Source organism: Pholcus phalangioides, unplaced genomic scaffold (genome assembly GCF_987345545.1).
Source record: "Pholcus phalangioides strain wild (caught in Gottingen) unplaced genomic scaffold, Ppha-v1.0 ptg000003l_1, whole genome shotgun sequence".
Lineage (NCBI taxonomy): Eukaryota > Metazoa > Arthropoda > Arachnida > Araneae > Pholcidae > Pholcus > Pholcus phalangioides.
Genome location: NW_028301596.1, coordinates 19,648,096 through 19,668,120, shown reverse-complemented (window position 1 = coordinate 19,668,120; position 20,025 = coordinate 19,648,096). Strand labels below are relative to the sequence as shown.

The 20,025-nt window shown below is 37.2% G+C and overlaps 1 protein-coding gene and 1 non-coding gene across 5 annotated transcripts in view; one reads left to right on the top strand and one right to left on the bottom strand.

The window, feature by feature from the left end:
• LOC149088227 (L-fucose kinase-like) overlaps positions 1-10,311 on the top strand; it is a 36,991-nt gene extending 26,680 nt beyond the window's left edge. The window contains exons 19-27 of one of the 4 annotated variants that reach the window (XM_089245583.1): positions 74-235; positions 1,239-1,273; positions 2,576-2,676; positions 4,748-4,885; positions 5,382-5,476; positions 6,158-6,376; positions 6,653-6,752; positions 9,095-9,318; positions 10,074-10,311. In XM_089245583.1, coding sequence (XP_089101709.1) covers positions 74-235; positions 1,239-1,273; positions 2,576-2,676; positions 4,748-4,885; positions 5,382-5,476; positions 6,158-6,376; positions 6,653-6,752; positions 9,095-9,318; positions 10,074-10,136 — 1,137 coding nt within the window. In that variant the 3' untranslated portion in view covers positions 10,137-10,311. Of the gene's footprint in view, positions 1-73; positions 236-1,238; positions 1,274-2,575; positions 2,677-4,747; positions 4,886-5,381; positions 5,477-6,157; positions 6,377-6,652; positions 6,753-9,094; positions 9,319-10,073 lie in introns of those variants that run through there. The other 3 variants (XM_089245584.1, XM_089245585.1, XM_089245586.1) reach the window with 3 other exon arrangements.
• Positions 10,312-15,120: 4,809 nt separating this feature from the next.
• TRNAN-GUU (transfer RNA asparagine (anticodon GUU)) lies at positions 15,121-15,194 on the bottom strand. Its single transcript has one exon. It is a non-coding gene; the product is annotated as a tRNA-Asn (tRNA).
• Between the last annotated feature and the right edge of the window lie 4,831 nt (positions 15,195-20,025).

The window sequence follows — 20,025 nt, the reverse complement described above, 5'->3', positions numbered from 1 at the left end:
GTTTTCAATTCAGTAAAATTTCTTTTGCATGCATTCTAGTAAAAATAGTAAGATATGTTTCATTACTTGACAGTATATGACCTTCACAAGTACACTACTTCCAGAAGTAGAACATTGGGTGACAGCTGAATGTCCTGCTAGAATTGATCTTCAAGGTGGTTGGACGGATACTCCTCCCATATGTTATGAATTAGGTGGATCGGTTGTCAACATAGCTGTTCTTATGGATGGAAAGGTATGATTATTCATTTCAGCTACAGTTTTTTTATGAGAGTTATTTGAGTCGAAACTGTTGCAAGTAGTTATAGTTTTCAAAATATGTATCCCAGATAAAAAAAAATACCATCTCAACAAAATTCATCATCTGAAACTATTATCAAAAAGGAGGAAAATTTTATTGAGAGGTAAATTGTATTTATATATACGTAGGCCCTTCTCCCTTTTTATAGACTTAATTATTTCAATTTCGTTATTTGGTTCACTTAATTTTTATTTAGTAACCTTGCGAAGTATAGAAATGAAGTTCTTTTTATATGTAGAGAAAGATGTTCTCATCACTTGTTAACACAAGAAATGCTCTTTGGTGAGTTTGGGGAAACAATAATGATTACTTCCAGTATTATTTTGTTCTTGAGCAGACAAAACTGAATGGTGTTTTCGATGACTTGGTTTTTTGCAGTTCTATCCAGTTGCCGTAGTGCTGTCGTGTGGGCATCGTGCTGGATTCTCATAGACAGGGATCCGGGTTCAAATGTGGGGGCACAGTGGTGGTTGGATGAAGTTGGTTTTCTGCAGTTTTCCAACTTTAGGTACAATGCGAGCCAGTCTCCCATTTGAAGAAGTCTATCTGCAGAGAGCTGACAGATCTTTAACATGATACATAGCATGAAAATCTTCGTTTCAAAATATGGAATACAGATGCCAACACTAACAAGAACATGAACAAGCACGACTCTAACAACGTAAATATGTTTAGGGTCCCATACATGCACTAAAAACACATATTTGAGCATCTACTGATTTGTTAGAAATTCCACAGAGGAATGTGTGCGAGGTGCATGCACGGTTAAGTAATGTTAATAGTTTTATCAAGTTTGATTATTAAATTTTAATGTAAGTTCATAATGACAGATAATGCCCAACATCTGATAAACGGTTGCTTTATGTTAATTGAAACTTTTATTTATTGAAATATGTTTGTTATAGAATTTAATGATATTTTTTTCATATAATTTCAGAAACCTATTGGTGCCAAGGCATGCCGAAAAGATAAGTATGTTTCTCTGTTTTAGAAACTTTTGTTTATCTTACTTATTTAAAAATATCATGAGTGAGATGCATACATTCATGCAATATAAATATTAGAATCACTATTATAAATTCTGTGCTCAGATGGCAAAATGTTTTGTCTTTTTTTTTTAAATTTCTGGATGGCAAATTTGTAAATAATATTAGTCCAACATGCAATACTGTGGCTTTTTTGACATAGTACAATTTGCGTCCATTGTTTCCTGATAAACTGAAAGAGAACGACAAAATTTTGCTACCTTCCAAAATTTTAACAAACAAGACTCCAGAATGCGAACAAAACAATTTTTTGGGATAAGTGACTTATATAACATTTTGCCATTTGAGCATCAAATTATAATAATGATAAGATAATTTTATTCAGCTGCATTTCAAAGCAGCATATTAAATTCTGTAATTTAATTAACAAGTGTGTTACTATTAAACCATGCATGCATTTTGTCCATATTCCTCTGTGGAATTTCTAATGAATGAGTACATGTTGGAATGTGTGCGTATGTGTTGGGAACCTTAGGCTGAAAACATAGTAAGGAGGAGAGTAAAGCAACGAGGAGGGAAGAGATCCAAGCAGCAAAATCAAACACATGGATTCCAATGTGCCTGCATATAGTGGCACTGCAGCAGTGCGGAAACGCAGCGAGAAACGATAATAGTGAAAGAATCTAGATATTTTGTTTTCGCTGCTCTGCTCGCTTCTGTGTAGTTTCAAGATGGCCGTCGAAGGGCTTGTTTTCGCTGTTAAAAAGCAGTAGTGAGGTAAAAAATGTCACCAGAATCGTTGATGTTAAGTTCTTGATGTACTTCAAAATGGTGCGGATGATCAAATGGAAACAGCAAGTGCTGAATAATTTTCATAAATTTCCCATCAAACTTTTTTCATGTGCACGTGCTTAACCAAACTGAAAATTATTTATATTTTTAAATTTAAGCTAATTTATCATGTACCATGTGTGGGAAAATGTATTTGAGTAGTGTGAATTTAAAAAAAAAATCATGTATGTTTGTTTCTGTGGAAAAATTAGCAAGTTTTATTTGTTTGTTTATTTTCTGTGTACCTTCAATATTTTCATACTGGAAGCATACCAAATGTTCTTATGCTGGATTTTTGTGTGTCAATAATTACATTTCTTGTGTAAAAAAAATGAAACCAACAAATTTTCATACAAACAAAGCTATTCGAATGGTGTGGTTAGGGACGGACGGACAGATGTGAAGAGACTTTTCTAAAACAATTGGACTTGCTTGAAACATTTATTTTGTATTTCAGGCTGAATATTGAAATTTTGTTTGGTCCCAAGGCTTCTCCCAGTACTTTAGTTATTGAAGATGTGAATGAAGTAATGGATTTTGACCAACCATATGCTACAGGTTTGTGGTGGATTATAATATATAAAGATTTGTTGCTTTCCCCCCCCCTCCCCCCACCGGCAGTTGAGTAATTAGCATGCTAGTCATTGGCTGTGTAAATCTGCTTTTTGAATCCTGGTTCGGGGATCAGTGTTTATTAACAAATTCCATGGAGAGATTGCATGGATCTCATGGCATAGCTGCCAAGTCTCCCGGATTTCTACTCTTATTCCCTGGAATTCTGAAAAATTCTTATATCTCTTGAATTTCACCCGTGATTGTAAAAAATTCCTACATTTAGGGAAAAAAATTATTTCCAAAGAATTTACCCGAAAAAAAACTGTGCTTCATAAGCATTATGTAAATTGTCGCCATTCCATCAAATCACAAAAAAATTATTTTTTTTGGGGAGAAAACACAAAATTTGCAAATCAGCATGCATCAACTCAGCCTTTCGAAATCCAAAATTGGTACAATCATGTGTATCTGCTTTATCAATATGTCCCATTTCAGGCCCGATAGAGATTTTTTGGTTTGCGAGATTTGATTTTTGAGAGTAATAAAATGACAGGTAATTTGACCCAAAGTTTTTAATCTACTGGTCGGCCATGGTTAGAGATGGCTTGCACGGACGGTGTCACAGTTTTTGCCATGGGAAAATATCCCTAAAATTTCCCTTTTACTAATGAAAAATCCCTAAAATGTTTTAAAAGATCCCTTTTATATTTATTTTTGTATGGAATTTGAATCTGTGTGATCCTCCCGAATCCTCATTCTCCAAAGTTGGCAGCTATGTTATGGCAAAAACTTAAACGAGGTTGCATTATCATATAAAAAGTTGATTTAATCATAACAAAGAAAAGCAACTGATTGTAACAATAATAATGATGGACTTTTTTTTTTAAATGATACACACCAAGACATCATTTGAGTACAGTGCCGTCGTAATGCATGGACCCACTTGGGCATGGCTGGGAAGCTGGGCTTAAGAGAGGAAGTAATCTCACAAAAATGGGAACTGGTTGAAATTTCTGAGAATTTGCCAGGAAGGGCCTGAGAAAAATCACTTGGCCCGGGAGCCCACAATGCTCTTAAGACAGCCCGGCTTGAGCATATTGCTGTGAGCACTCACACACATATTCGATACAGACTCTCAAATCAAGGGCACTCTAAGAGTGAGTGCCTGCACTTTCTCTGCACACAAGTACAGCAACATGTTGTCACAGATTATGCATTCCAGGGCAGCTTAAGCAAGGGTTTCGGTGCAACCGGGCAGCAAGTGATGAGGGGTGGCATCTTAAGCTTTAGTTATATACCAAATGTTTTAAAATTTTTCAATAGTAAAATTCACACATCATGCTTTTGAGCCATATCTTGACAATGACAATGTTGAGGAAATAAGCAGGTCCTGGGACTGTAATACCATAAACAAGAATATATTATGTCACAAGAGGCAAGTATGGATTTCGGTGCTCCCACCCTGTAATTTTTCCAGAATGATTGAATAAAAGCAAAGGAAATTTTTTTTCCTCATGTTTCCCAATCTCTGGAACACCAGAGATGCCTTTGAAATAAATTTCTTATTAAATGCCATCTCGTTATACTTGATCTTTACCCTTTGCTGGATAAGTGCAAGTAATGATGGATCATCAATAAGAGCTGCAATATGGATAAAGTTATCCGGTACAATTAAGAATGATAAAATAATCCTGGATCAAAAAGTGGGTCAGTTTCTTTAATCGCTGGATGTATGGTTAAGCACATGTAGCTCTGCAAACACTAGTTAGCTGCGCTATACTAAAAAAAATCAGGTATATCCCAGGGTCCTCAGGCTGAAGCTCTGTCATCCTCCAGCCAGGATCATCTTTTTTTTTAAGGGCAGCACATGAAGCTCTACATCCAGGCAGCAGGTAAGCTCAAGCCGCTCCTGATGCATTTACTGTGGCTATTTTTATTTCTTACAACCAATTTTTTCTATAAATATGTACATTAATACGCAATTTGAAAAAAATGTTATGCATTCAAAAATTATTGAGGGATTGATTTTATTGGTGCTCTGATTTTTCATGCACATTCAACAACTCTCAAATAGGTGCACTTTTCAAAGCAGCATTGGTGTGTGCTAATATCATTGATCCAAATGTGGAATTGCCCTTACAAGAGCAGTTAATGAGAAGATGCCAGTCTGGTATAATCTTGCATGCATGGTCGAATCTTCCTCACGGCTGTGGTAAGCAAAACTCTAAATTTTTCTAGTAAGAACTTCCTCGAGAAACTTTTTAGAGCATGATATTTTTTACGCAAGTAGTTTTGAGAACAAGATTTCTTATAATTTTTTAAATTTTATACTTCTCTACATGCATGTTATGTTCATATACGATTTTTGATATTGTATGTTATCTAACTGGTAAAAAAAAAACAAAAAAAAACCACTCAGTTTTTTGGTTTTTTACCAACCCTGTCTTGAAACCAATGTGGAGTGTATGCTTAGGCATGATACAACCACTAGGGACATTTTTTACTCAGTCATATGTAGAAGTTGCACTGATTTTTTCATAGAATCTTAGTAAATTTTGGTTCTATTTTCATATTTATGTTATCCTTTTCAACTTTTTTGAAGTGCAGAAACTATTAAAAAATATGAACGTTTGAACTGGACACCCTGCATTTTTTAGGGGACATTAGTATTTTCCATTTATCATGTTATAATTTATTTATTTGTAAAGGTATGGGTGCCAGCAGTATTTTGGCTGGGGCTGTCATAGCAGTTTTATGGTGTATATCTGGAAAGGAGTTTGATAAAGAATCTGTTGTTCATGCTGTATGTAAATTTACTAATTTTTTTAATTTTACTGTGTGGAATTACATGTTAAAGATTGTGTAAATAAATGAGTATAAGTATATAGGGTGATTACTTAGTTTCCCTTGCCACATTTTACTGATGAACTGGTGATCCTACAGGAGTACTCTGAGAAGTCACACTATGACCCTGATTGACTGTATAAATAAATTCACCGAAATCTATATTTCATAAACTTGCTTGTAATCCAAACTTCCCCATAAGAAATAATGGAAACTCAAATGTTCCATAACAGTTTTCATTATGCTAATCGAATTTACTTCCAAAGATAAAGTGCTTCTGCTCCTTTCTTAGTCTTCAAATAGAAGGGTTTGGTATATGTATTACTCCTAAAGGAAGACATTTCTCATTTATCAATTTAAAATTTGTTAAAATGTGCTTGTCTTGCAAAAAAAAAAATCTCATAATCTATGGTTTGACTGTATATATTTTGAATTACATTAAATGGATGATTGTTATCCTTGATTACTTTGTAACACTTAATACAAGTTACATTTTAGGCACAGCACATTTTGATATACTTTGACTTGTTTTTGTATTTATAAATTTCTATTTTTCGTCGTTTTTCCACTGAAATTTTTGATTCTATATATTTTTGGAAATTGAATCATGGTGATGAATTTTCTTTCCCAATAATTGCAGGTGCTGCACATTGAACAATTGCTCACCACTGGTGGTGGTTGGCAAGATCAGGTTGGGGGAATTCTCGGTGGTGTGAGCAGAGGATTTTGTGATGCATGTTTGCCACTCCACGTGAAGAGAGTCGGAATACCAATTGACTCATCCATTCTAGAGAAGCTGGAACGCCATTTGCTTCTTCTATATACGGGAAAAGTGCGTTTAGCTAAGAACATTTTGCAGGTATGGCTCAAATACTTATTTTATACTATTGGAAAGTCAAAGTTTCTTGGTACCAAGGTTGCTTTTATCAAGATATGGGAATAAGTGTGTATTATTAATTCAATTATGCCAGTTCGTGTCTTTTTCTTTCAACTTATGTTAATGCAACCAATGTAAATTTTTTTTGTTCTCAACTTCTCTGAACAATATAGAATCATTCGTTCTCATCATTTTTTTAGTTGAATTGATAACAAATTAGTTAACTGAAACATTTTTTGTTTCATTACATTTTTACAGACAGTTATTCGTAATTGGTATGCAAGAGATTCCATCATCGTTAATTGCTTCGAGACCCTGATATCCTCTTCATATGAAATGGAAAAGGCCCTTGAAATGGGTATAAAATTTCAGCTTCACTCATTCCTTACTTCTCCTGCTGTTATCATCTAAAAATGTCAATAATAATGTATTAGAATTAGAAGACATATGCAAGTTTAAATTACGAGGAGGAATAAATTTAAAAAAGTGAGGAGTTATATTTACTCTAATATCATAAGTTATTATCTAATTGCGATTCTAATTGCAAGTGATATTGACAACTTCTGTGTGCAAAATACACAACTGATCCTTGTTAAGACAAGTTCGCTTTATATGAATAAGATATTTTTTACATTGGAGATAATTATATCGCTGTTTTGTCACTTAATGCAAAGTGCTGCTAGTATAGGGTCGTTAGATTGAGGAGGGTAGGTGAATAGCATTATATATTCGTAAATTATTGGGGGAAGGGGGACTCAAGTACTCTGAGTCCTATGTCCAACATCTGTTACCACTTAATTGATCACAGTGAAACTTCGCTACAACAATAAATTTCACTTTTGCATCATTAGTTATCATTCTATTCATCATCGTATCATCATTAACTTTTAGAATCTCATTCTGGAGTTCCTTTTCACTGCTGTCGCTTCTGCATTCATACTTCTCCGACTTCAAAACAATTTTCTTTACATTAATGAAAATCTGACCTTTTTCTGGCACAAGAAAAATTCCCATCACTGGCATTTGATGCAATGAAATAATACTTGAAAATGTAACTGTGAATAAATCAAATGTAACTGTGAAATAATAAATTCTTGCTAAGGTATGTAACATAGCTAAAAGTTTGATTGTAAATAAATAACAAAAATATTTTTTTTACAATTCATGTAGAATTATATTTATACAGTACATGAAAACCTCTAATGCCATCTAGTGAGCTGTACATACATTAGCAGTTGATGCAGCACTTGAAAATTATTGTTAGAGAACTTTTTCTTTCTTCTTCGTAACACTGTATATACCTCAAAACAGCACAAGTACTATCTACAAACTGTTGTCAATTAAAAAAAAAACACTCATAAATAGTTTGAAATTTAAAAATTAAACAGTTTGGTCTAAAAAAATATTGAAAATGATTCTATATCTTTGATCTTTGATTGCACAAGAAAAAACTGGGACAAACAGTTATCCCAAAAGTTTTTTATTGGGATAGTGAATTCAATTGCAAAAAACAGACATCTGGCCACCCTATGCTAGTATGAATTTTTTTTTAACTTCAGTGCTTTTTGAGGTCTAACTACTACAATCATGACATTTGATGCAAATAGAGGAAAGATAAACACATGCTGTTGTAATAGGGTGATAGTTCTTCACTTTATATGATTGAGTTAACTGTAACTTATATAAATTTACAAGTATTTATATGAATGGAAAAAAAAAATAAATTGATTGTATTGGACAAAATCATATATAAGCTGTATAATAACATGTTTCGCACGTTGAGCTAAATTTTCAAAAAAATCTGACTTTATTAATGAGAAATTTCTTGAAAAATGAGTAGCACATATACCAAAGACTCCAAGATGAGCACTGCTCTATATGGGGCTTTGTGTGTTCTCCCCTTGCCTGTCTAGTGTCATGTGATCACAACAAAAATGCTGACAGATCACTACCTCCTACTGTGGGGTAAGGCCATCTTAAAGAGCTAATGCTTGCTCAAGCATTTTTTTAGGCTTTTTTTAAACTATTTTGATGAAAAATCAAATTGAAACTAGTGGAATCCCGTTTTAACGAATACCGATATAGCGAAAATCTCGTTCTAACGAACACTTTTCTAATCTGTTAAATAAGTTTATATAGGAACAATCCTAAAATTCATTTATAACGAAATTTCGTTATAATGAAGTGATTTCTCCGGTCTCTTGGAGTTCGTTATGACGGGATTTGACTGTATATTATATGCATATGTTTATTAATAGAACCCTTCAGTAGTTTAAAGGCCCTTGTTTGATTCCGGCCCATCCATTAATATGTCAGTTATACGAGTGCCATTCACAGCACAAGCCCATGGAAAACTGTCTTACCCTCTTGTGTGCTAAATGTAAGCAGGGATGTCAGAGTGAATCTGTATCATTCCAGAAATACTCGAGCAGTCAATATAAAATGAGTAAAAATACAACAAATGTACCTGCCAATTTTCCTTTGAAACTACTACTTTTGTATCATGGCTGGCATGAGGCAAATGGGTGGGGGAATGAATCTCATCCGAGTTTTCATTATTTTTTGTAGGGAAGTTTGATTCGATGTACGAGTATTTCAGATTACTAGCACATTCACGGAATGAATTATGCTTGTAAACCCCTAGATCCACTGTATTTCATTTTTTAATATGTTCCATTTTTTCCCTTCTATATGTCTTAGGTGATCTCCCTAGAATTGGAGAACTTATGAACAGGTACTGGGAACAAAAGAAACTTCTTGCTCCTGGTTGCGAACCGGCTAGTGTAAGAAAGATGATGAATGCTTTAAAATGTTTTTGTCATGGCCAAATTTTGACTGGAGCAGGTGGAGGCGGTTTCATGTGTATCTTAACCAAAGAACCTGATGCCAGAGAAATAATTGAGAAATTGGTTCCACAAATACAAGTAGGTACCCATTTATTTATTTATTTTGCAATTTTTAGTTTACAAGTACAATAAGTTTGATTTAGGTAAAAGATTTATGGAAAAATTGTAATGAAAAATTGTGATTTAGATCCAGATCAATTCAGATACATAACATAACTTAGACCAGCAGTTCCCAAATACTTTTAGTCATGGAATCCCCAGGAACTATTGATGTCTGACATATGCACCTCCATTTATAGCAGCGGAAACTACAGCCATCTATCATCAGGAATGTTCTTGGACAATAGAGGTCATTCTTTCCAGTACTAGTGAATGTGATGCGATAGCAATGCAATCTACTGGACCGCAAAAAAACTAAAACAAAATTACATACTTTATTGAGAGCTGTCATCACAAGTACAATTTTTGTCAAATAATAACTATATTACTGCTGCGGTCTACCAACCTTTCAGCTGTGCTTTTGGTGTGTAAATTTAATTAAGTTTTTTTTAAAGTAATTTATTTATATGTATTACTTATTTTTTCAATTTAACATTAATTTGTTTTATAATTCTACAATTGGTGGATCCCTGGGAGTTCAGGCACCCCCATTCGGGAACAGCTACCTAGATAATGCTTCCTGAATATTTTTTTAATGCTCTGATTGGAAAGAAGTTCCAATAACCCTTCTTTAATAAATTTCTTGTCCAAATTAAATTTCAAAAATTTACTTTTTAGCCATCAGAAGTAGAAAAATTGTTAAAAAAGTTTATTGGTTTTCATTTCTGTTTCAGGAAGCACAAAGTGTCATTCATAAAATTTCTGTGTGCTCTGAAGGAATGACCATAAGGAAATGACATAATCATGTGATAAACTGTTAGTCAAAAGTGATGAAACTGATAAGTCAGATGAAATTAATGTCCGATTTGAAATTCTAAGATATGTTTTGCATGTTGATTATTTTGTATAAATTTCAATTATATTATTTTTTTAAAGGAAAATATATATGAATAAAGTATGTTTTCATATTTCTCTGTTGTTATGCCCTTTCTGATATAACACACTTTTTTGCTCATCATTTTCATCATATACTTCTTCATTTCTCTGTAATAATCATTGTTTATAATGAAATATATTCATTATTATGCAATTTAAATAAATATAGGGTGTCCCGTAAATTCGTGAATAGTATAAAAATGCATAAAAAATTGAATGATTTGGTATATTTGAATGGGTTTGTGGCAAATTTTTTTTGTGGAAAAGGTTCAAATTTTTGTTGATAGAGGGCGCTGTGCGAAAGCCAATCACTGGAAACATGAAAATGAGAATTTTATAAAATGCCACCTGTGAGATTGCAGCTAATTTCTCAATTTCCCGGTTATTGGTGCTAACATACGTTTTTATCGTGATGTTGACATTGATGGATAAAGCACTGTTGGTGAAGTTCACTTCAGTCGCGAATCGCCGGCTATTTACGAACGAGTTTCACGAACGTTTCGGACACACAACAGATTGAAGAAAGGATCTGTGTAGGAACTAAGCTACTTGTTTCCATGCAGCGCCATCTGTCTTCAAAAGAACTATTTTTCATGTAGCAAAAAAAAAATCTTCCTTCAAAAAAAAATGTTAATAACTTTTTCACACAAACCACATTAAAAAAAACCAATTCTTTCAATTTTTAATGAATTTTTGAGGTACACTGCTGGCCACCGTAAATGCAACACCCTGAAGGAAGCATGCAAATAATATGAAATTTACAACATGCATTAGCGGAGGTGAGATATGCAAATGATTAGAATTTCAGCGCAGACGCACATCACACGCGCCTGTGGCGCCACTTCAAAGCGCTATTTAAGGCTTGGAGATTTCGACGATTTGAAGTACGGCAATTGTGTTTTTCTTGTGGTTTTTTCAAAAAAACGATCAATTATGCCTCGTAGAAAACAGCGATCATCTTTTGATCAAGTATCCGAGTTCGACAGAGGAAGGATAGTGGCCTACCGAGATTGTGGATTATCTTTCAGGGAAATCGGTAGTCGTGTTGGACGAAACCAAACAACTGTAATGCGGATATGTGATCGTTGGATGCAGAAGGGTACGACGGACCGACGTGTTCGATCGCATCCACCTCAGTGCACCACTTCACGTGATGACAGGCGTATGGCAGTGACGGATCGCTCAGCCACATCACGAACCATAGCACAGCACATTCAGTCTGTACCGCATCATCCAGTGTCTGCGCGTACCATTCGACGCCGTTTACAGCAGAGTGGTCTGTCCGCAAGACGTCCATTGCTTCGTCTACCCTTGACGCAGAACCACAGACGTCTCCGCCGCCAATGGTGCGATGAAAGAAGGATGTGGACGGCACAATGGAATGAAATTGTCTTTACTGACGAGTCACGCTTCTGTCTGCAACACCACGATGGTCGGATTCGAGTCTGGAGACACCGTGGAGAGAGGATGCTGAACAGCTGCGTTATGCACCGCCACACTGGTCCTGCACCGGGTATTATGGTATGGGGCGGTATTGGATATCACTCTCGCACTCCTCTAGTACGCATTGCCGGTACTTTAAAAAGCCAGCGCTACATCTCCGAGGTGTTGGAGCCAGTTGTCCTTCCTTACCTTCAGGGCTTGCCCACAGCCATATTTCAACAGGATAATGCGCGACCACACGTGGCACGCATTGTCCAAAGGTTCTTCGTCAATCGCCAGATTGAATTGCTTCCCTGGCCAGCTCGCTCTCCGGATCTTACGCCGATAGAAACATGTGGTCCATGGTTGCTCAACGATTGACCCAGATTACATCCCCAGCTGCCACACCAGATCAACTTTGGCAACGCCTGGAAGCTGCTTGGTCTGCTGTACCCCAAGAACATATCCAAAGTCTCTTTGAATCAATGCCGAGGCGTATGGCAGCGGTGATCTCCAACAATGGCGGCTACTCTGGCTACTGATTTTGGCAGGAACCACACTTCACAGAAGTCTATAAATTTAATCATTTGATGCTTGGTCAACATGTTATCTACAAAATAAATATTGTTGCGATATCTCTTGTCTTTCTTGGTGTTGCAATTTGGGTGGCCAGCAGTGTATTTACGAATTTTCGGGACACACTGTATAATGTCACTCTTTTTTTTCGAAATTTCCCTCCTCCAAATCACTTTGAGGGACCTTTTAATGCAGTTTGGGTTTTTGTAGTTAAATTTATCCCTTTACATCATCTAGTTTTTTAATGGTGTATTATGCAAGCCTGGTGACCATAAAATAAAAAATATATTTTAATTTCACCGCATTGAATTGCATAATACAAAGGCTACAACAGGCAAATCGTCCAACGATGTGACTGAAAAAATTATGCCCATAAAAATATTGATGTCAAATATAACCAAAATACAGCAACGTAGTATAGAAGTATATATCACCATATATACAGGTTGCATAGGTAAAACAGGACGTGGCATTTTAGTGGGTAACCGTTGATCCTAGAGGCATATTTTCGATTAAAGAAAGTATCCACATAACGTTTAGGACCAAAGTTATTCGAGATAGATAGTATCTAGGAGGCTTTGGTAGTACTCATATTTCATTCGTGGTGCAAGGGAGTTAAAAACGTTTATTGCCACCACGTTCCCCGGCGATGAACATTGACATTACGGAGAGGCTTGGTTTCAAGGTGCATGTATGTGCAAGTAAGATGACCATATGTCCTGTTTGGTCGAAATGAGACAACTTTATTCGTTTTTTTCCCCTCATAATAGGTCTCAAAATGTTAAATCGTGAATTTTTTTTCAGTTGTTCTAAAACAGGATTTCATCATCCTTAAGCTAAATTTTTTTTAAATCAAAAATTTTAAGAAGCACTGTCTAATGTGTACTACGAATTACGATATGTACTTTTTATAATGTATGGGGCATTCTATAGTCTTCCGCAGGTGAACTGGGAAGTGGTCAGATGAAAGAAATTGTTTACAGTGGTCTACTACTACTAAACCACACATGTACCTCTTCCATATTCCTTTGCGGAACTTGTAACGAATTGGTACATGTTGGAATGTGCGTGTCCATGTTGTGAACCTAACGTGAAGCTTGTTTCAGTGTAATGCTTGTTATAGCTGCCATCTACCACATATTTTTCGAATTATGAGTGAAGTGTGTTTGAAAATTTTATCGTTGTAGGCCTGTTGCTCTCTGTGGCGAGACTTTTTAATGGGGAGATCGGCTTGCATTGCACCTCGAAGTTCGGAACCACAGAAAACCAGCTTCAGCCGATCACCATTGCGGCGAAAGAAACTGACTATGAACTTAAGAAATGGATTTTTTTTAATCTCTTACACATGTGTTCACTTTTGAGAAGAAAATGCGAAAGAAGCGCGACGCCATGGATCATAGCCATGGCTCCCACAAGAGTGGGGCTGACAGGACTCCAGCTCTGGGTACCGGGACGATTCTCATCACTTTTTTTTTCCTGCTATAAATTCACCATAAAGGGCCCGTGAAAGATCTCAGCTTGGGGGCCCTGCTCATAGCGGCTATTGCTGCCTGATTTGTGAACCTGAATATGGAAATTTCTGTCAATAAGGGAAGCTTTTGATCCCTTACGTAGTCTTGCAGATTGATAACAATAACTTGTGTAAGAAAAAAAAATGAGTCTGATTCAACCTTAAGGCTTCGACATATGCAAAAGAAAAATACTTTCTATGAAAAAAAATTGAACAATAAAAGTGCTGATAACAAAAAACAAATTTTCATACGTTGTTTTGGTCCGTTCCGTACTTAGCGAAAGTGATAGCAATAACCAAATGACAACATTATCCATGATTTTAATCAACAGCGTCTACTGAACTTTTTTTTTCTCATTCTACAATTTTTTTGAAATTTGAAATGCGTTAAAAATATCAAAGGGTCCTTATAATCAAAGAAACGAATGCCATAGTTCAAATTTAGAATGCAATTAGAATTACAGTGAAATATCTCGATACAACGATACTGTGCGGAACAATAGAAAATATCATTGCAGAGAGATTGTCGTTATATCGAGAGGTAGCAGTTTAATATTAGGCTATAGCATAAGCGCCAGAACTTGGGAGCTGTGGCCATTTGAGCCCCTCCAATAAATTTTGTAAGGGAGGTACGGGACGAATTTTAGCTCTCCCCCCACAAATGTTTTCTTCATGTTGGCACCAAGGCCGTCTTAAGAGCATCATGGGCCCCCGGGCCAAATGATTTTTCTGAGGCCCTATCAGGCAAACTTTCGAAAATCTCAACCAGATCCCATTTTTGTGAGGCCCCCGGGCCGTGCCCAGTTGGGCCCATGCTCTCACACGGCACTGGTTGGCGCCTCTGGTTTTTTGAGGAATTTATCGTTACATCGAGTATCGTTGTAGTGAGGTTTCACTGTATATCATTGTATAATTTTCTTAGATATGTATTCTGGAAATTAAATCAAATCATCTAGAAATGCATATTTTTTCTCTTTTTGCAATCACTACAGGGCCGTCTTAAGAGCATCGTGGGCTCCCGGGCCAGGTGATTTTTCTGAGGCCCTACCTGGCGAATTCTCGAAAATTTCAACCGGTTCTCATTTTTGTAAGACTGCCTCTTTTCTTGCGTCTTTAAAGCATGGTCGGGTGGGGACGGCACAGACTATAGTCACCATTTTTTGATAAGAGATCGACACGGATTGGTTAAATTCAGGTTTTTAACCATATCTATGTTGATCTCTTATTCAAAAATTGCGACTACAGTTTAAACCATATCGGTGAATACGGCCCTTAAGCGCTTCAATTTCATTGCGGAAAAATATTCACATGGGAACGAAAAAAAAAGTAACACGCATCGCCCCCGGGTGGGCTCGAACCACCAACCTTTCGGTTAACAGCCGAACGCGCTAGCCGATTGCGCCACGGAGGCACGGCAATTTGTTGCTTTTCTATCATTTCACAAAAATCCTTTTCTCTTTTTTTTCCCTTTGTTTCCTGACGTGGGCACATGGGCGGAGATACGGGGGGGGGGGCAGCGTCAAAGGTGGAGTCGACTGATCTAATGTATATATGAACTGACATCATCATCATCATCGTGCCCCCCCCCCCCAGCAATAATGACCTTGCCCCCCCCAGACTTCCAAGTCAATCTCCGCCTATGCGTGGGCAATATAGCTCTTTGGGAATAAGGGGTGGCGGGGAGAAAGAATTCTTCCCGGAGGCTATGGCAGCGATGGCTTTAATATAGGATCCTATGGATGAACTTGAGGGGTTGATTGTGCCGCGGACAGTGGCGTCGGAGCCGGGGGTGCTGTGGGTGCTCAAGCACAAGTTTCTAGAACGGGTCCGAGCACCCACAGAATTGATTCCAAACTCGAAATTTCTTACATGAATCTCAAGACGGGCACACACAGGTTCGAAACACTTCCGACGCCCCTGCCCGCGGATCAATCAAGTGATCAGAAAATGTAATACCGCAGGAAACTTGAATGATCTGGAACTGTGCAGCGTGTCACTCAAGTGATCCGCAAATGTGCACGGGTCAGTTAAGAGAGCTGAAAATGTACCGCAAGAAACTTGAATGACCTGTAAATGTGCGTGGGTTGCTTAAGTGCTCGGAAACTGTGTTGCGGGGTGTGCGGGACACAATAATCTAGCATGTGCAGGGTTTTACTCAAGTTCCCTGCGGTGCAGGTTATTTAAGTGAAACGCGGCACACTCCTAGATTACTTAAGTCAGGGGGGTTCTTAACCTTTTTTTGAGCCGTGACCCAAAATCAGCAACAGAATCAGCTTTGCGACTCATTGCACTGTTTGTTTTTCGAAAATAGCGAAAACTGTGACACAATACGTGCATTTATAAAAGGACCGTAAATAAATTTTTATGACTCGTCTAGGAAGCCCCTGCGAATCAAGTTTGGGCCGTGACCCATAGCTCAAGAATCTCTGGCTGTAAATGGATTTGTACGACCCATCTTGGAAGCCCCCCCCCTCCTACGACCCATAGGTTAAGATTCCCCCTGATTTAAGTGTTCCGCGGCATATTTACAGATCACCGCACCACAGTTACCGAGCACTTAAGCAACTCCCGTACATTTATAGAAATCACAAGCAATATCTGTAAATGCACACTGTAGATGTATATAGACCTACATTTACAGATATCACTTAAGTGGCCCCCGGCAGAGTTCCAAATCATTCCAGTTTCCTGCGGTACTTGAATGAAGTATAACTTGAGTGATTTTCAGATCACTTAAGATCTTGAACTGTGCCGCGGGTTACTTAAGTGTTTCATAAATGTGCCACGGGTCACTTAAAAGTTATGGAACTGTGCCGCGATGAACTGTAAATATGCCGCGGGATCAATTAAATGATCTTGAAATGTGTCGCGGAACACTTGAGTGATGTGAAAATGTGCTGTGGACCACTGGAATATTGTGCCGCGAATCACCGGAGTGATCTGGAAATATGCAGCTTAGTCAGGATCGGATTTAGGCAGGTGCGAAGGGCGCGGCAGCACCGGGCCGCTAAATTTTTGGTAGCCGCAAAACCGGATAAAAAAAAATTAACACTTTGACTTCAGCTTTTTAACAAAAGCACACAAGGTAGCTTAAAATTTTGTCCGGGATGTTTGAAATCCAGACATATCGAACCATCTGGCTTAGGGTCTCAACAGAACCCCTCCTCCCCCCAAGCCAAGAGAATGGTGCATTTAGACCTGGTGCTGAACTAGAGGGGGTGCTACATTCTTTTAAAATAATTCAAAATCTCAAGGAGGGGGGCACAACTAATTGTTGCTGTCTCTGGCTGTGTCCTGGGTATAAAGCCCCTGGTGTACATCAAGATGCTCATGGACACTCAGCCAAGCAGGATTTTTCAGGGGGTTCACATTTTTTCTCTTCCCAAGGGGCCGTTACACACTATACTCTCGGTTCTGGGTGGGGGGAAGTGAGCACAAAAACTCCCGTTTGTGTACGCCAACAATGCACTGGAGGATTGGGGAAACCCGTTTTAGAGGGCCGCAAAGCCGTTTTTACATCGGGGCGGCCGCGGAGCACCGGTTGAGAACCGCTGCTGTAGGACAAGGTCTTCAACCTTTTTCCAGTCGTGAGCACTGCCTTAACCCACCATCAGAAGAAGAGCACCTTTACGGCTAGTTTAACATACGAATGCATGGGAAAAAAAGGATGATTTAGATCCTTGAATGCAATTTTTACAAGGTGTGTTAAATGGAACGTTGATCAAGTGCTAGCGAGCACGAAATTGAATATGAGCATCGAGTACTCTGGGTACTTCAGGGAGCACCGTAGTGCTCGAGAGCAACGGGTTGAAAATGCCTACTCTAGGAGGTAATGGCTAATGACTTAGTTTGTTTTCACAGAATTTGGGGTCACGTCAACTGACTCTAGTGTTGCCAACACAGTCAAAAAAAAAAAAAAAAGATTCCAACTAGATTTCTTCATCAAAAACTAGAAACCGCGGACTTGAAACAACACCACACTAAAGATTCTATTATACTACTCTTTCCAGTGTTGCTTAAACAATCAATTTTATCATTATTAAGACCATACATCTCGTATTTTCGCGTAATTTAATAATAGACAACTAATGCACAGGAATTTTTTTTTTTTGAAGAGACTAGAAAAACAACTAGAGAACTACTGATAGGTATTTTTTCCAACTAAATGAGCCGGAAAAAAAAAAAGACCAGATCTAGTTTGTTGGCTAAGTTGGCAACACTGGATGACTCAGAGGTCCACATTCGACTTTCGGGCCATGGTTTGAACGCGTTATCAGAGTCGTGCAAAGATCATCGTAAGCACCAAGATAAAAGAACTACTTTCTTCAAAAAATATATATATATTTCCTTGGTTTTCTTTTCTATCAAAAGAAGATAATATTGGACGAGATCGTGTTTCCCCACCATTTTTTTTTTACACTTGAAAACAAAGACGTTTTGTTACTTTATTTGTTTTAAAGCCGATCTTCATCGTTATTTATTTTCTTTTTTCAAATCGCGGGTTCATTTCTTTATTTTTAGTGATCGTTTCTCTTTTGGCAAGAAACAATATTTTTCACGAGTGTTTCTCCTCCAAGACTTACTTCTTTTTTGAGAAGCAAAGATAACTTTTTTCTCCTCCCCTCCTTAAGCATGTCCGTCGTTTTGTTTTGGCTGTTGGTATAGAAATGAACGGACCTTAAGGACCCGCGAAGTGGCACATTTTTTTTTTCCTTCCTTCTCTTCCATTAAATGTGAAGGAAAACATAATAAAAAAGACGGCCTAACGTTAAGAGATACTATTCAGTATTGATTATGAATCCCGATGTGTGTATTTATCTGGTGCGTTGCCGTCTTATACACACCACACGTGCGACTTTTATTTTGATTTTCTGTACATTCTTTTTTGCTTGTTTCTTATGTATTCTGGATGAGATTTAACTATTAGCGTCTCTTTGAAATAATTGAAATCTCTTCAACGATCAAAATCGTGTTTTCATGATTAAAAATTCGTTAAATCGAAGAATTAACCAAATGATAGTATCGTTATATCAGGGGACGATAGTGAAATTTTTTAAACAGCTGTTTGCTATATTGGGGAACGATTGTAACTTTTTAAATGAGAGTTTGCAGTTTAACATTATGCAGTAGAACCTCTCGGTAACGGACGCCCATGGGGACCAAAAATTTTGTCGTAGCCGGCAAATTTGTCGCGCTGAACTTGTACGTCAATTCGTCGCGGTCCAAAGTTGTCGTAGTGTTAAGGGGCCATTCAAGTATTACGTAAGCAGATTTTCAGCCATTTTTGACCCCCTCCGCCCCTTGTCAGCAAAACACTGACCCCCTCCCCCCGTTAGCAAAATTTCGTCATCAGCTTAGAATATTTCATATCTTCAAAAAAGGGTGGTTGATGATGTAAGCAACCTTCAAACCCCCCCTCCTCCCCCCTTGTCATCAAAAGTCAGCAAATCCAAACCCCCACTTCCTCGATGCTGACGTAATACTTGAATGACCTCTAATTCGTAGCAGTAAACATTTGTCGCAGCTACAATTCATCGTGGTACAAATTTGTCGCAGCTCCAATTGGTCACAACGTCGAGTCTTCGCTGTACATGTTATTCGCGATCTTATATGTAGGTTTTTTTTGTCGCGTATACATTACAATACGTAAATAAAGAAACATGAAGAAAAGTGCTAAAAATAGTAATTTTTTTAGTCATTTCAAAAAGATCACCAAAATTTAAATTTATAATTAAATTATTAAATGATGAAATATTAATACCATAGCAATTATATTAAAAAAATTAAACAATATAATAAAAATTTTATTAAATTTGAAAATTTAATATTTTAAAAAATTTTAAACGTTACCAAAATTTATTTTTGCTGTGATAAAATTTCAATATTCTGTGGAAAAAAATTTCGGTGTTTATGATATTCCCAAAATTATAAAGTGGAGCCTGTCTTTAAGTGTAAACTTGTATCTGGCACATGGGTTCTAGAGCCCCCCCCCTCCTCCCACACCAACACATTTGCCACTACAGTTTCTCCGTAAGTATCTGAAATATTTAATTAATAATTTAATTTAATTAATATTCAATTTTCACCGTGTAAGTCGCACTTCACGCATTCTGTCGGGATTTACACTTCTTGCAGCGAGAGGCTTTGGGGGCGCAGACCGATACGGTGAAAATTAAATTTTGAAAATTTATTTGTTCCCAATTTATTACCTTGGTATGTGCTCTCCAACGTCCCTCGATGAA